We start from the raw sequence: 13,415 nt of genomic DNA, 5'->3' as shown, positions 1-13,415 counted from the left end.
AGACTTCTCGACCAGTAGCCTACCGCCCTAGCTCCGCCCCTCTATTAGAAAGACCACACCCCTCCATCCTCCCGCGCTTTTCCCCGCCCCCTCGCCCTCCCTCAGGTTCCTCCCCCCGGTCTGTGGCCCCGCCCCTTGCCCTCGCGCTGCAGTGCCCCCCCGCCAGCGGCCCCGCCCGCCCCTGCCAAGCCGAACTGAGGGCGGCGGCGGCGGCGGCGGCGACGACTGCTGGAGCGGCCCGGCAGGAGGAGGCGGCGAGGATGGCGGCGGCGGCGGCGGCGTCCTGGGCGCGGCGGAGATGAGCGCTCGCGGCCCCAGGCCCAAGGCGGCGTGGCCGGAGTGGGCGGGGGTCCCGATGCAGGCCCGAGGGGGGCCATGGGGCAGGTCCTGCCGGTCTTCGCCCACTGCAGTGAGTAGGGGGAGGCTCAGGCCTGGTGTGGGGCCCAGAGGCCCGGGTGGGCTCCTCTTCGGTTTCCCCTCCGACCTGGGCCGTGGGAGAGCCGAGATAGGGGAGGAGGTGAAGGAGACAAAGGAAGATCTGCCCTCCCCCATGTTCTAGCAACGGTGGGGGCGACTTGACCCGGAGAATCTGAGTGAGACTGAGCAGAGGTTGGGGGCACTGAGATAGCCGACGGGGGGCGCGCTGGGCGCTTGAATGTGCGGCGGGGCTCCGCCCGGCATGAGGACGCTCTCCAGGAGCTGTCCCCTCGCCCTGGTGCTGGCCGCAGCCTGCGGGGAGGGGTAGAGTCAGGATGGAGAAGAGGGGTCTGATTCCCCCTCCCCCGCATCACCCATCTTCGCATCCCACCTCCGTTTTCTGCCCAGAATCAGAGGCAGCTCTGGGCTCACCCGAAGTGTCCAATCCCCTGTCCCCAGGAAACAGCCAATCTCTGGGTTAGGGCTAGGACTCCTGGATCCTTAGCTGTTTTTACCCCTCCAGGTCTTTCATTCCTGGTCTCCTATTCCCCATCTGAGGAAATGAGGTGGGGGCGGGGGGTATGCGATTTCAATTTCCAAAAGGTATTGAGCATCTCCTGTAGGCAAAGCCCCAAGCTAGCTCTGAGAGGCTGAATTCCATAATTGAAATTAAGCCTTGTCTAAGCCTCATGATTTCTGAGCCCAGAGCTCTAACGGTCCTCGTCTAACATTCTCTGTCTCACATCCCCGAGGTTCTGAGAATTGGGGATTTCAACACTGACCTAGCCACTTGTATGTCTTGGGAGTCCAGATGCCAAGATTCTAAGAATTTGTTATTTCAACGTTTTAGCGTATCATCCCTACATTCTAAGATCTTGTCCCTACCTGGGCTTACAAAGGAAGGCCCTTCGTCTTCTCCCCACCCCACCCCCACCTTACCTCTCTGCTCTCATCTCCCATCATCTTCCCATCAGTCACTCTGTTCCAGTCATATCTGCATACTTCTCTGTTCCTCAAATATGCAAAGCTTAGTGCTTGCCTCAGGGCCTTTGTACTGGCTTTTCCCTCTGCCTGGAAGACTCTTCCCTAGATATTCTCATGGCTTCATCACATCATTCAGATTTCTTCTCAGATGTCATCCAAGGAGTCTTCCTCACCAACCTGTCTGAAATAGCATCCCCTTATTTTCTCTTCCCTTACTTTGATTTTTCTCCATACACTTAGCACCCAACACCATAAGTTTAATTGTTTGTGTCTATCTCCTCTATAGAGTGTAAGCTCTATAAGACTAGGGGCTTTGTTTACAGTTGTATCTTCAGGATCTAAAATAGTGACTGGAATTTATTAAGCACTCAAATAATGGTTGTTGAAAGAATTAATGAATTGAAACCTCCTAAAAGCCTCCTAAAATCCTGAAGGGTTTCCCAGGTGGCGCTGTTGGTAAAGGACCCGTTTGCCAATGCAGGAAACATAAGAGACACGGTTTTGATTCCTGGGTTGGGAAGATCCGCTGGAATAGGGCACAGCAACCCACTTCAGTGTTCTTGTCTGGAGAATCCCATGGACAAAAGAGCCTGGCAGACTACAGTCCATGGGATCGCAAAGAGTCAGACACGAGTGAAGCAACGCTTGAAGACTCTAAGATCAAGATTCCTGGATTTGAACTTCCAAGACTGAGCTTCAGATAACAGGGATAGGAAGGTTTTACAGTTTGTATACAGAATGTTCTAAAGGTCCTGTGATGAAAATTCTAAGATTCCTTAATTCAGACAAGTTTCCAGGACTGGCTCACTACTGTAACTCAGGCAGTCTAAACTTCTAAGTGTCCTCGATATTTTCCTCTTGCAGAAGAAGCTCCGTCTACAGCTTCATCTACCCCTGACTCCACAGAAGGTAAACAAAGAGGGAGGATGTGAGGGTGGAACTTGAAGGGGGCTCACAGCTGGGCCAAGGGATTAAGGGGAGTGGGTTAGGGTCTTCGTCAGAGGAGCTCATGCCCTCCTTTGCTCGTGGCAGGAGGGAACGATGATTCGGATTTTCGGGAGCTGCATACAGCCCGGGAATTCTCGGAGGACGACGAGGAGGAGACCACGTCGCAGGACTGGGGCACTCCGCGGGAGCTGACCTTCTCCTACATCGCCTTCGACGGTGTGGTGGGCTCTGGGGCTCGCAGGGATTCAGCCGCTCGCCGCCCACGGCCCCAGGGCCGCTCAGTCTCGGAGCCGCGAGATCCGCCCCCTCAGCCCGGCCTGGGCGACAGCTTGGAAAGCATCCCCAGCCTGAGCCAATCCCCGGAGCCCGGGCGTCGAGGTGACCCCAGTTCCGCCCCTCCAGCTGAGCGCCCCCCAGAGGACCTGGGGCTGCAGCTGGATCAACTGGGCTGGGCGACCCGGGGAGCAGGGACTGGGGAGGACTCTGCCACCAGTAGCTCCACTCCACTGGAAGACGAGGAGCCCGAAGGATCAGTGGCTGGAGAGGCTGGGAAAGGTGAGATGTCTGAGGTGCTGAGACTGAAGCCACAAGGGGTGGGTGGTTTCTTTCCTTAGGGCACCTCCAAAGCGAAAGCTCACAGCCTTCTCTCTCTAACTCACCAGAATTGGACCTACCACTCGCATTCGTTCAGTCCTCGCCGCTGGAAGTCTTTACTCCACAGCCCAGCCCTGTCTCTGGGATCCCCCAGACCCCCACCCCATCCCCACCTCGATCCCGGGATTCGAACTCTTGGCTGGATGAGCCCTTGCCGGACGAGAAGGAGGAAGAGCCCTGGGGGCAGCTGGAGCGAGAGCCAATCACGGGACAGTGCCTCGCTAGCACGGACCAATCAGAATTCACATTGGAATCACAAGTTCTAGGTAAACTCCGAGAGGGAAAGTGCTACTTTGGACCACTGGGAGGGTGGAGGATTGATATTTAAAGGCACCAAACTCGCGAAGGAGCGGAGAGTGGAGAAACGGAGGAGGTATTCCTTTTGGCAGGACATTATAAACTCTAGCCTTAAAAAAAGTCCCGTTACCTAAGATTGCCATTGCCTCTTTTTAAATAGCTGCCCCTCCCACTCGAGAAATTAGCCCTCCCACTGAGGGTTTAGGATTGGGATTGGCTAATTGCTAAAAAAAAAAAAAAAAAAAAAAAAATCCCTCTTTTGTAGTGCTCCCCCTGGAGGCTGATTTTGGATAGGCCAAATCCCTGAAAAGGCTCTTTTGAATGTGGCCACCCGGCTCGTAAAAGTAAACTCAGAGCCTTTTAAAACTTTTCCTCTTCCCTGACCACTAGCATTGGCAAATTGTAAATATACCCGCCTTGCCTTAAAGTATGCTCAGTCTCCATGAACGGTTCCTATAGATTGGTTGTAGACATTCCTGCTTTCGGCTGTTTACAAAGAGAGCCACACCGTTTTGGAATAGTTCCCACCTCTATGGAGAGCCATTGGCTGGGTACAAAGGGGGCCCCGCCCCCTATTCCCTCCCTCCCGGTTCCACTGAAGTGGGCAAAATCCCTGAGAAGCAGCGGTGTCTGTAGCCTCTCACTCGGAGGAGCCGAGATGGGGAGTAAAGGTGGGCTTTCGGGGCGGGCTGGGGCGCTGGGACGCGAGGGCTGGGGGACCGTGGAAAGGGCCCCAGATTCGCTTTTGTCGCCCTCAACTCTGGGGGAATGTTTCCTCTTGGTCCCAGATTCCCCAGAAATGCAGGCTGGGGCTGAGGGGCTGTGGGGGTACCTAGGGAGGGCGTGGTGGGAGTGTGGGGTCCCCTCTCTCTCCAGCCGGAGCTTTGGGGCCCGAGAGCAGCGAGGCCCCCTCCCCCTGCCTCTGGTCCAGGCGGCGCTGTCACTCAGTAGCCGGACAGGCCAGCACAGCTGCGGGAGAGGCTCCCTCCCCTCAGCGTGCCTAAACTTAGCCCCCGCCTCAGACGACCCGGCCCCTCCCCCACCCAATGGCCCAGGCCTTGGGGAGCCTGCAGGGGAGGGGTTGAGGGGAGACCTACCCTAGTTACAGTAGATGGGAGGATGTGTACAGGGAGGATGCAGAAGTGAGGAGAGTCAGACTCTGAGGGGGACTGGTTGGGATGGGTCAGTTTGATTGCAGTAAGGGTGGTAGGATGGAAACTGTCCAGAAATAGATGGCAGGGTATCAGGCTCTCAGTTCAGGGCTCAAAGGGGAGCCGATTATAGGGAGAGCTGTTAAAAGTTAAGATGAGTGAGATGAGGGTTGGAGTCCAAAGGCCACTGATCAAAGCTTAGGCTGGGCTTGGGAGGTGAGTTAGAAATTTGAGTTAGAGCCTAGGAAGGAGAATGATGTCATTAATACACTTAGGACTTAGATATATGTGTTGGTAGGGTTTCAGGGAGATGTTACTTTATACCCCTCAGGGTACATAAAATAAAAAGAACAATAACCCATTGCTGGGTAGGATGCTGGGAAAAGGTCACTTTCATTTCACAGAAAAAAGGATTGTTAAGTCTTGTTTGTAAGCAATCCAATAAAATTTATGATACTTGAAAATACAAAACTAGTCCCCCCTGCGATTTGACCCCTGGGATTGTATCTCAGAAACAGAACCTCCTGGAGGTAAGAATATCTACAGGAGGCTGTTGTTTGCAGTACTGTCTAGGAAGGGGACGGGGGGAGGAAACAAAAGAAATGGCCTGGCAATAGATACGTGGTTGAATAAAATGAATAATGGTGTAGCTACACCATGGAATATTGTGTAGCCCTTAAAAAGAATGAATTAACAGCTGTTCCAGTTGACCAGAAGAGAATTCTAGGAGAAAAAGTAGAGTGAGATATACATGATGCAGAAGAATGATTTTTTTCACCCAAACTTCTGTTCACACATAATAAGGAGTAAGCTTGTGGGGACTTGCTAGACAGTTAACTTGGGTTTTCCAGGAGGCATGCGTGGAATGAAAGTGTTAGTCAGTCAGTCATGTCTGACTCTTTGTGACCCCATGGACTGTAGCCGGCTAGGCTCCTCTGTCCACGGGATTCTTGAGGCAAGAATACTGGAGTGGGTAGCCTTTCCCTTCTCTAAGGGATCTTCCTGACCCAGGGATCGAATCTGGGTCTTCCACCTGGCAGGCAGATTCTTTACTGTCTGAGTCACCAGGAAAGCCCAAGCATGGAATAAAAGAAGACAAATAAAAATCTGGAAATTGGGTTAAGGCTCCCACAGGTGTGTCAAGAGGTCATGGTTCAGCCCCGAGACAGGAAATACGAGGTCAAGAGGTCAGCCAGGGCAGCTCCATACCCCAGCCTGATCGCCGCCCCCTCCCTCCACAGTGGTGGACCTGCTGCACTGGAAGGACGCGAAGACGTCAGGAGTGGTCTTCACATGCCTCATGGTCTCCCTGCTAAGCCTCCTGCACTTTAGCATCGTGTCCGTGGCGGCCCACGTGGCCCTGTTGCTGCTCTGCGGCACCATCTCTCTCAGGGTTTACCGAAAAGTGCTGCAGGCCGTGCACCGGGGGGACGGCGCCAACCCCTTCCAGTGAGAAGCCCCGGCCCGGCCCCCCACCCCTTATCTCTGTCCAGACCCCAGAGCTGACCCATGACCTCAGATCAGGCACTGACTTCTCACTCGGGCCCCAACCCATCCTCTTCCTGTTCCTAACTCCAACCTGATATCCTGACATTAAACCGAACTCTGACCCTTAGCTTCCAGCCCTGACCTCTGACCCTAACCTCTGATCCTTAATCCTTGATCCCATCTCCTGACCCTGACCTCCACCCTACCCCTCTACACCTGGCCTCCTCCCCAACCCTCATTTCTTGTCCTTGTCTTGGGCATCCCCTCAGCCTGGGCCCCCTCCACCTGCCGAGTTGCCTCACACATCTCTGTTCTCTCAGGGCCTACCTGGACGTGGACCTGACCCTGACTCAGGAGCAGACTGAACGCTTGTCCCAGCAGATTGCCTCCCGTGTTGTCTCTGCGGCCATACAGCTGCGGCATTTCTTTCTGGTAGAAGACCTCGTGGACTCCCTCAAGGTGCCCTGAAGCACCCCCACCTCCCTCCTGGGTCCTCAGCATTCACCTGCCTGCCCCTGGTGGGGTGGAGGGGGAGGAGGGCCATTGCTGTGTGAGTTCCCAGCCTGGGGTGCACCCTGTAGGCTCTGCTGACCCTCACCCTCACCCTCAGCTGGCCCTTCTCTTCTACATCTTGACCTTCGTGGGTGCCGTCTTCAATGGTTTGACTCTTCTCATTCTGGGTGAGCTGGGAAGGCTGTGGAGGGCAGGGTGGGGAGGTGGGGCGCTGGGGCTTGGGGGGGACAGGGTTATGAATGGAACTGTTAATCTCCGGGGAGGACCCTGACCCCCCATCTCTGTGCCTGCAGGAGTGATCGGTGTATTCACAGTCCCTCTGCTATATCGACAGCACCAGGTGAGTGTGACAGGCCTTCAGTTGGCAGTACCCCAACCAAACACAACTTGTCTGATCGCCCCCTGCCCCCCAACAGCCAGGGTCGATGACAAATGTCCCAGCCAGAGAAGAGAGGACCAGCTGGTGTTCCTACCCCGACAGTCAGGATCTGACACATGCCAGGCACAGGTGGTCTGCCTACTGCCCTTCCTCCATGCAGCTAGAGCCTACCTAATACATTTCAATAGTCAGAGACAGGCATTTTGATTGGTGTCCCATGACAGAGCCAGTGGCAGAGCCAGGATCTAGCTGATGTATCCCAACCCAAGGCAAGTGGACTCACCGATGCTCCTCCCCAACAATGATGCAAGGCCTGCCTTGACATGTCCTAACTCCGGAGAAGGAGCCTGACTGGTTCTTCTCTCCCTGACACAGCAGGAGGCCAAACAACACTCATCCTAGCTAGAAACAGGCAGACAGATGAATGCCTCCTCCTGACAGCCTGATACCCTCTGTCCCTGTGATACCACCAGGGACTGACAAACACATATTCCATTTGCAGACACACAGACAGACTGATGCCGTCTATCCCTACACATAGCCTGGGTCTGACTGGCACCCATCTCAGCCAATCAGGGGGACTGACTGATGCCCTCACTCCCTGAAACTGCGAGGGACTGACATTTCAGTTAAATCAGGTGGGATGTCTGTTACCCAGAACACTGACAGAACCAGGGCCAACTGACATACCTCCTATCCAGAGACAGACAGATGGACTGCATTCCATTTTGACATTCTCCAGCACAGCTGAGAGCCCAGTGATGCCCATCCCTGCCAGGGACATAGTCCTAACTAACTCCCTCACATGCTGGAATCACTAAGACTCACAAAGTCAGCTAATGTTGTGAATTAAACTAGTATTTAAATCAATCCACTCAGGGACTTGACAAGCAACACTAATGCCCTCTGCTCTTACACTGTCCCTAAACACACACACATACACACATCTCAAAGATTAACAATAGTGCCCAGGACACAAACTCACTGGCAAATTCTTGTGTCTACCCATCATCCCTTCCTACACAGAGTACGGTCCAATCAGTTTGACACTTCAACTTGGACTTCTGACTTCCAAGGGTATTTTATTAGGTTTAGAGTTGAAGGTTGCATGGTAGGCCACTCCCCCAAACTCCTGATTTGAGGCGGGGGGGAGGAAGCAGCCACCTTAATGAATTAGGGAGAAGAGCACCCTCCAATCTCTCCTTTCACCCCTCTTCTTCATCCCCCCAGGCCCAGATTGATCAGTATGTGGGATTGGTGACCAATCAGTTGAGCCACATCAAAGCTAAGTAAGTGCATGTGGTGGAGATGGATGGGATGGGGAATGGGGAAACTTGGGGACCGTTCCCCTTGCTCCCTTTGCGCCCCCGGCCCCATATTCCTTATACCTAAATCTCCTGGGGTTGAATATCTCCTTCCTAAAAGGTAAGAGACAATTCCATCGCAGGCCAGTAGGTGGAGGGCTGGGGATGGTTTGGGCCCTAAGTTCCTTCTTCAGTTTTCCCTTTAGTTCTCAGAATTATCCTCTCTTGCCCCACCCCTTGACTCCACCTGTTTCTCACTCAGGATCCGAGCTAAGATCCCAGGGACCGGAGCCCTTGCCTCGGTAGCAGCTGCAGTCTCCGGACCCAAAGCCAAAGCCGAATGAAAGAGGTGTCTCTGCCTGCGGGACGCCTGCTCCCACCCCGTGTAGCCCTCTGCCCTCTTCCATCTCCCTTCCATCCCTGCCCTCTCCCAGCCTCAGCCCGAGCCATTTCCCAGTGGGTGTCAGGATCACTCACACCAGGGAGTTTGCGCAAATTGCCTGAGCGACCAGGACTACATTTCCCAAGAGGCTCTGCTCTACGAGTCCAAGGAAAGCGAGGCACCTTGGCCACGGGGCCTGCTGGGACTTGTAGTTGCCTAGATAGGGCGCACGCCCTGCACTTCCGTGACCCCACCGCTGGAGGCGCCGTGAGGGCTTGGTGTCTCTTTTGACGCCACTAGCCCCAACGCTGGGGCTTTGCATGGGGCCCAGGGGAGGCCTGAGCTTGGATTTACACTGTAATAAAGACTTCTGTGGAAAACCCAAGGCCTCCTGTGCTTCCAGCCCCCTCCAGCTTTCATATTCCTGCCCTGAAAAGTGTGTAAGTGATTCTCAAGAAGGAACCTTCCCCATCTCTGCCGAAGAAGAACCGAGAGGCAGCGGATCCCAGGGCTAGTCAGGCCTTGACGGTCGCTTTCCACACCTGTACTCCTGGCAGACATCACTAGGCGATCCCCACACTCTGCCTGCTGTGCCCCCGTCTCGCCTGAGTACCAGACCCATGTATCCAGCTGCCTTCTGGAGGACTCCTTCCTCAAATCTATCCAAACCTCTTCTGGTCCTACCTGATTTCCAAGTCCGGGAGCCCCCTCCTGTCCACGTTGTCGCCCAGCCGGAGACCCAGATTTGGCCCGGGGCTCCTACTCCCTCACATCTATTCAGTCGTGAAGCCACACCTATTCACTCTCTCAAACGTCTCTCATCCACCCACGTCTCTATTCCAAATGCCTTGGGAATAAACACAGGGCCTTGTGGCCTCTGGGCCTCGGTTTCCAAAACTAAACCGGGGCAAGAGAAGGCAGGAAGCTCGACTCTAAAGACCCAGGGACCTTGGGACTTCCTTGGCAGTCCAGTGGTTGAGACGCTCCGCTTCCCCAGAGGGGGCAGTGCGTTCGATCCCTCCTGGGGGAAATAAGATCCCGCACGCTGTGCAGAAGGGCCAAAAAAATAGGGGAAAAAAACCAACAACAAGCCAATAGATTGGACTTGAATCAGCTTCTCTACTTTTCGACTACGTGACCTGCAGGAAGCCTCCCTTTCCTCAAATGAAAAGTTGTCACCCTAAGCTACCTACATCCCACTCAGTTCCTCGGACTTTGATGATCTGTATACCACCTGTTCTGCTAGTTAACTATTTTGTTCTTTTTTGCCATATCACATTGCTTGTAAAATTTAACTCCCAGACTAAGGATCAAGCAAGGGCCCTTGGCGGTGAGAGCACGGAGTCCTAATCACTGGACCACCAGGGAATTCCCTAAATTGGTTTATTAAAAAATAAAGCAAACATCTTTTAAAATGAAATGTTACTCCACCACTAAGGAAGTCAGTATCCCTTGCCAGCAATAGAAGACAACAGTTAAACGCAAAACTATTACCATTTAAAATGTTTACTTGTGCATCACTTAAAATCTTGCCTCTAGTGAGGCATGTCACATTTTACAAGATACATAATAATAAGAGTGGTAGTTACGGTATCAGATTTTGTATACAGGGGTTGCCTAGCAGCAGCTTGCTGCTTAAAAGAAAGAGTACTTGAGGGGCTTTTCCTGCATCTGGATTTGGCAAGCAGGAGCAGTGTTTTGTTTTTGTTTTTTAGGGGCAATGTTTTAAACTTCCAAATAAAATAGCAACATTTCCTAAAGATATTTTTATTGATACTTTTCATAAGATGAAGTGTCCATTTGTCTTTATCAAAAGCTGGAGGAAGAGGGACTGGTTGAGATTATGGACCCAAGAATGTCTAAAGCCCCCAAGCCCATCCTTGGCACCCCCACTGGAGGCAGGAAACAGGTTGGTGATGGGAACAGTCTTAATTGAGTCACTCACAGTGCCATGTCTGGCTTTTATATCCATCTGCTTGTTATGATTCCCCCTAGTTGCACTAGTCTTGTTTTTCAGACGGGGAAACTGAGGCTCAGAAGCATGCAGATCTTATTTCCCCACCTAGGGATGGAACCTGTGCCTCCTTGTAATGGGAGTACAGAGCCTTAACCACTGGACCACCAGGGAAGTCCCCATATTCTTGCATTCATTGTACAAACGTTTAGCCAGCATCTGGAAAGTGCTCAAGCACTCTTTAGTTATCAGGGACACAGAAATGAACCAAAACAAAGTCCATGGTTTCATGGAGTCGCTATTTTAGCGGGAGCAGCCAGACAATAAGCAAATGGACATAGACAAGGGTAGGTGGTGATCAGGGTGATGGAGAGAAGTCCAGCAGAAGAAGGGGACAGAGTGACAAGGCTTGCTATTTTAAACTGGGTGGTCAGGGAAGGCCTCATTAAGTGGTGATATTTAAGCAGAGGCCAGAGTGAAGGGAGGCAGTGAGTCATGGAAACATGGAGGAAAGGAGACTCAGACAAGGGAGTCAACAGATACAATGGCCCTGGGAAGCGAGCATGCCTGGTGTCTGCAGCAAGTGATCTGTGTGCCAGAAACCAAGTATATGAGGAGAGAGGAGTAGGAGGACATGGGGTCAGAGAAGTGCAAAAGGCTAATCGTCAGGATCGTAAAGCTGTGGTAAGAGATTTGACTTTTCCGCTGAGAAGGGAGACACGGGAAGATTCATGTCGGGGAATGACATTGTTGTCAAAGGATCACCGACTTGGATTATAAAAGGATCACTTTTTTTGGTTTGTTTTAAATAGTAATTACGATGGCACAGTTTCTATTTTCCCACGTGGATGGGCTGTGTGGATAGGGTAGGGTACTATCCGTTTCTATGGCTCACTTTCCTCGGCCATAAAATGCAAATGCAAAAACTGATGATCTCTAGTGTTTAAGCTCAATGGGGACAGAAATTCTGTCATCACCAGTACCTAGGATTGTGTCTGGGACTCTGTAGGCGCTCATTGGAAAAGACCCTGATGCTGGGAAAGATTGAAAACGGGAAGAGAAGGGGACGACAGAGGATGAGATGGTTGGATGGCATCACCGACTCGATGGACATGAGTTTGAGCAAGCTCCAGGAGCTGGTGATGGACAAGGAAGCCTGGCGTGCTGCAGTCCATGGGGTCGGAGAGGACTGAGCGACTGAACTGAACCGAGAGGCGGAGAGGACTGAGCGACTGAACTGAACCGAGAGGCGCTCATAAACTTTTCAAAGGTTTAGATCGCTGAAGTTCCACAAAAGAACAGCAGGTGTCGCACCAGCCCTACAGCCGCCAGGGCGGAGTCTCCGCGGCTGGGCTAAATCAGACTCTTAACGGAAACGGACACACTTGAATTCAGATTTTTCAGGAAAGAAGCTTCTGAATCCCGAATTATGAATCTTTTTTGTTTTAAAAAAATTAATGGACTTCTCTCTTGGATAAAAGGGGCTTCAGTCTCTTTAACAGCTAGACACGAGGGGGCCACGTCCTGTACCACCGTTTCCCAGAATGCGCGGCGCTATGCAAATGAGACAGTTTCCAAAGAGACGTGATTCAATTCATAGGAGGCAAACGCAGCATTTTGGGAGGATGTCTGTCGTAATAATATTGGTAGAGTTTATAGATGTTGAAATCGACAGTTTCACAGTCTCGCAAACTATATCACCATAACTGTAAAAAAGTAGAAATTTCTGGCTTTTATATAGCTGTACGGGTAAGTTTTTATGTTGCCCGGATGATCCTCAGTGGTCTGGGGTGCAGGCTTCAAACCTGTAGCTGTCTAGCGACAGAGTGGTTCAATTCCACCTTTCGGGCGAGGTGGTTTCTCTTTTTCTTCTTCCAAACTGGACATTAGAATGCGAGTTGGCCCAGAGGACCTCGGACCCGCGTCTGGAGATATCGCTGCAGTCTTTGTTTTTCGTCGCTCAAGTTTTTCCCTGTGAATACATTCACACACCCCACCCCTGCCCGCCCCGGGGAAAACCAAAGAACACCAAAAGATGAAGAAAAACTCGTGTATACTCTCAGTTCTAGGAAATTTACAGTTAGAAAGTGATTCTAGATTCCTCCCCTTCACTTGCTTACTCACTTGTTCAGTCATTTACCCACTCATGTATTTAATCACGCATGCAGTTATAAAACCGTCGAATATTTATTCCTTTAATCATTTATTCATTCACATATTCAACAAGCATCTGCTGGGTGACTGCTCCATGCCCAGCCCTGCACTGAGCGGTCTTGGGGACACGCTGATGACTACAAAACCCTGACCCTGACCTCGTGGCCAGTGGAGGAGACAAACTTTAAACATTAATTAATTCCCCATTGAATTAACAACTATCAAAGTGTTCACTACTGGGAAGACAGGTACAGAACCTATGCTGCTGCTGCTGCTGCTGCTGCTGCTAAGTCGCTTCAGTCGTGTCCGACTCTGTGCGACCCCATAGACAGCAGCCCACCAGGCTCTCCTGTCCCTGGGATTCTCCAGGCAAGAACACTGGAGTGGGTTGCCATTTCCTTCTCCAATGCAGGAAAGTGAAACCTATGAGGACATCTTATAAGGAGACCTGAGTTCAGGTAGGGTGTCAGGGTAACGGTTGAACATATACCTGAAGGATGGGAGTGAATTAGTCAGCAGAAGGGGAGAGTATTCCAGAGAGGGAAACAGGATGGCTGTAATAACAGGGATGAGGATGGTAATAATTGCACCGTTACTCTGTGCTCAGCGCTGGCATGTATAAGCTCACTGATACCCTTCAGCCCATTCTGCAGCTGAGAAAACTGAGGTTCAGAAAGATGAAGCCTTTTATTCAGGATCACCTTTGGGAGGCCTCCAACCCCAGGGCTCTCACACCCTTGGCCCATACTATTTACCACTGCCCCCTGCTGTCTTTCCTAAGCCAGCTACT

General features: G+C 52.1%; 1 protein-coding gene and 1 non-coding gene across 3 annotated transcripts; both read left to right on the top strand.

Moving 5' to 3' along the window:
- Nucleotides 1–367: 367 nt before the first annotated feature.
- On the top strand, nucleotides 368–8,897 carry RTN2 (reticulon 2; the record flags this gene model as incomplete). Of its 2 annotated transcripts, NM_001113260.1 has the most annotated exons (10): nucleotides 368–409; nucleotides 2,266–2,310; nucleotides 2,434–2,904; nucleotides 3,012–3,269; nucleotides 5,693–5,900; nucleotides 6,260–6,398; nucleotides 6,550–6,619; nucleotides 6,746–6,792; nucleotides 8,062–8,120; nucleotides 8,398–8,897. In NM_001113260.1, exons 1-10 carry the CDS (start codon nucleotides 376–378, stop codon nucleotides 8,477–8,479), a joined length of 1,413 nt encoding a protein of 470 aa, NP_001106731.1. In that variant the 5' UTR covers nucleotides 368–375.
- Nucleotides 8,898–12,235: 3,338 nt separating this feature from the next.
- Nucleotides 12,236–12,322, top strand: TRNASTOP-UCA (transfer RNA opal suppressor (anticodon UCA)). The gene has a single exon. It is a non-coding gene; the product is annotated as a tRNA-Sec (tRNA).
- The last annotated feature ends 1,093 nt before the right edge of the window (nucleotides 12,323–13,415 follow it).

This window comes from Bos taurus, chromosome 18 (genome assembly GCF_002263795.3).
Source record: "Bos taurus isolate L1 Dominette 01449 registration number 42190680 breed Hereford chromosome 18, ARS-UCD2.0, whole genome shotgun sequence".
Lineage (NCBI taxonomy): Eukaryota > Metazoa > Chordata > Mammalia > Artiodactyla > Bovidae > Bos > Bos taurus.
Note: the sequence above shows the minus strand (reverse complement) of the source record. Positions and strands in the feature narration are given on the sequence as shown.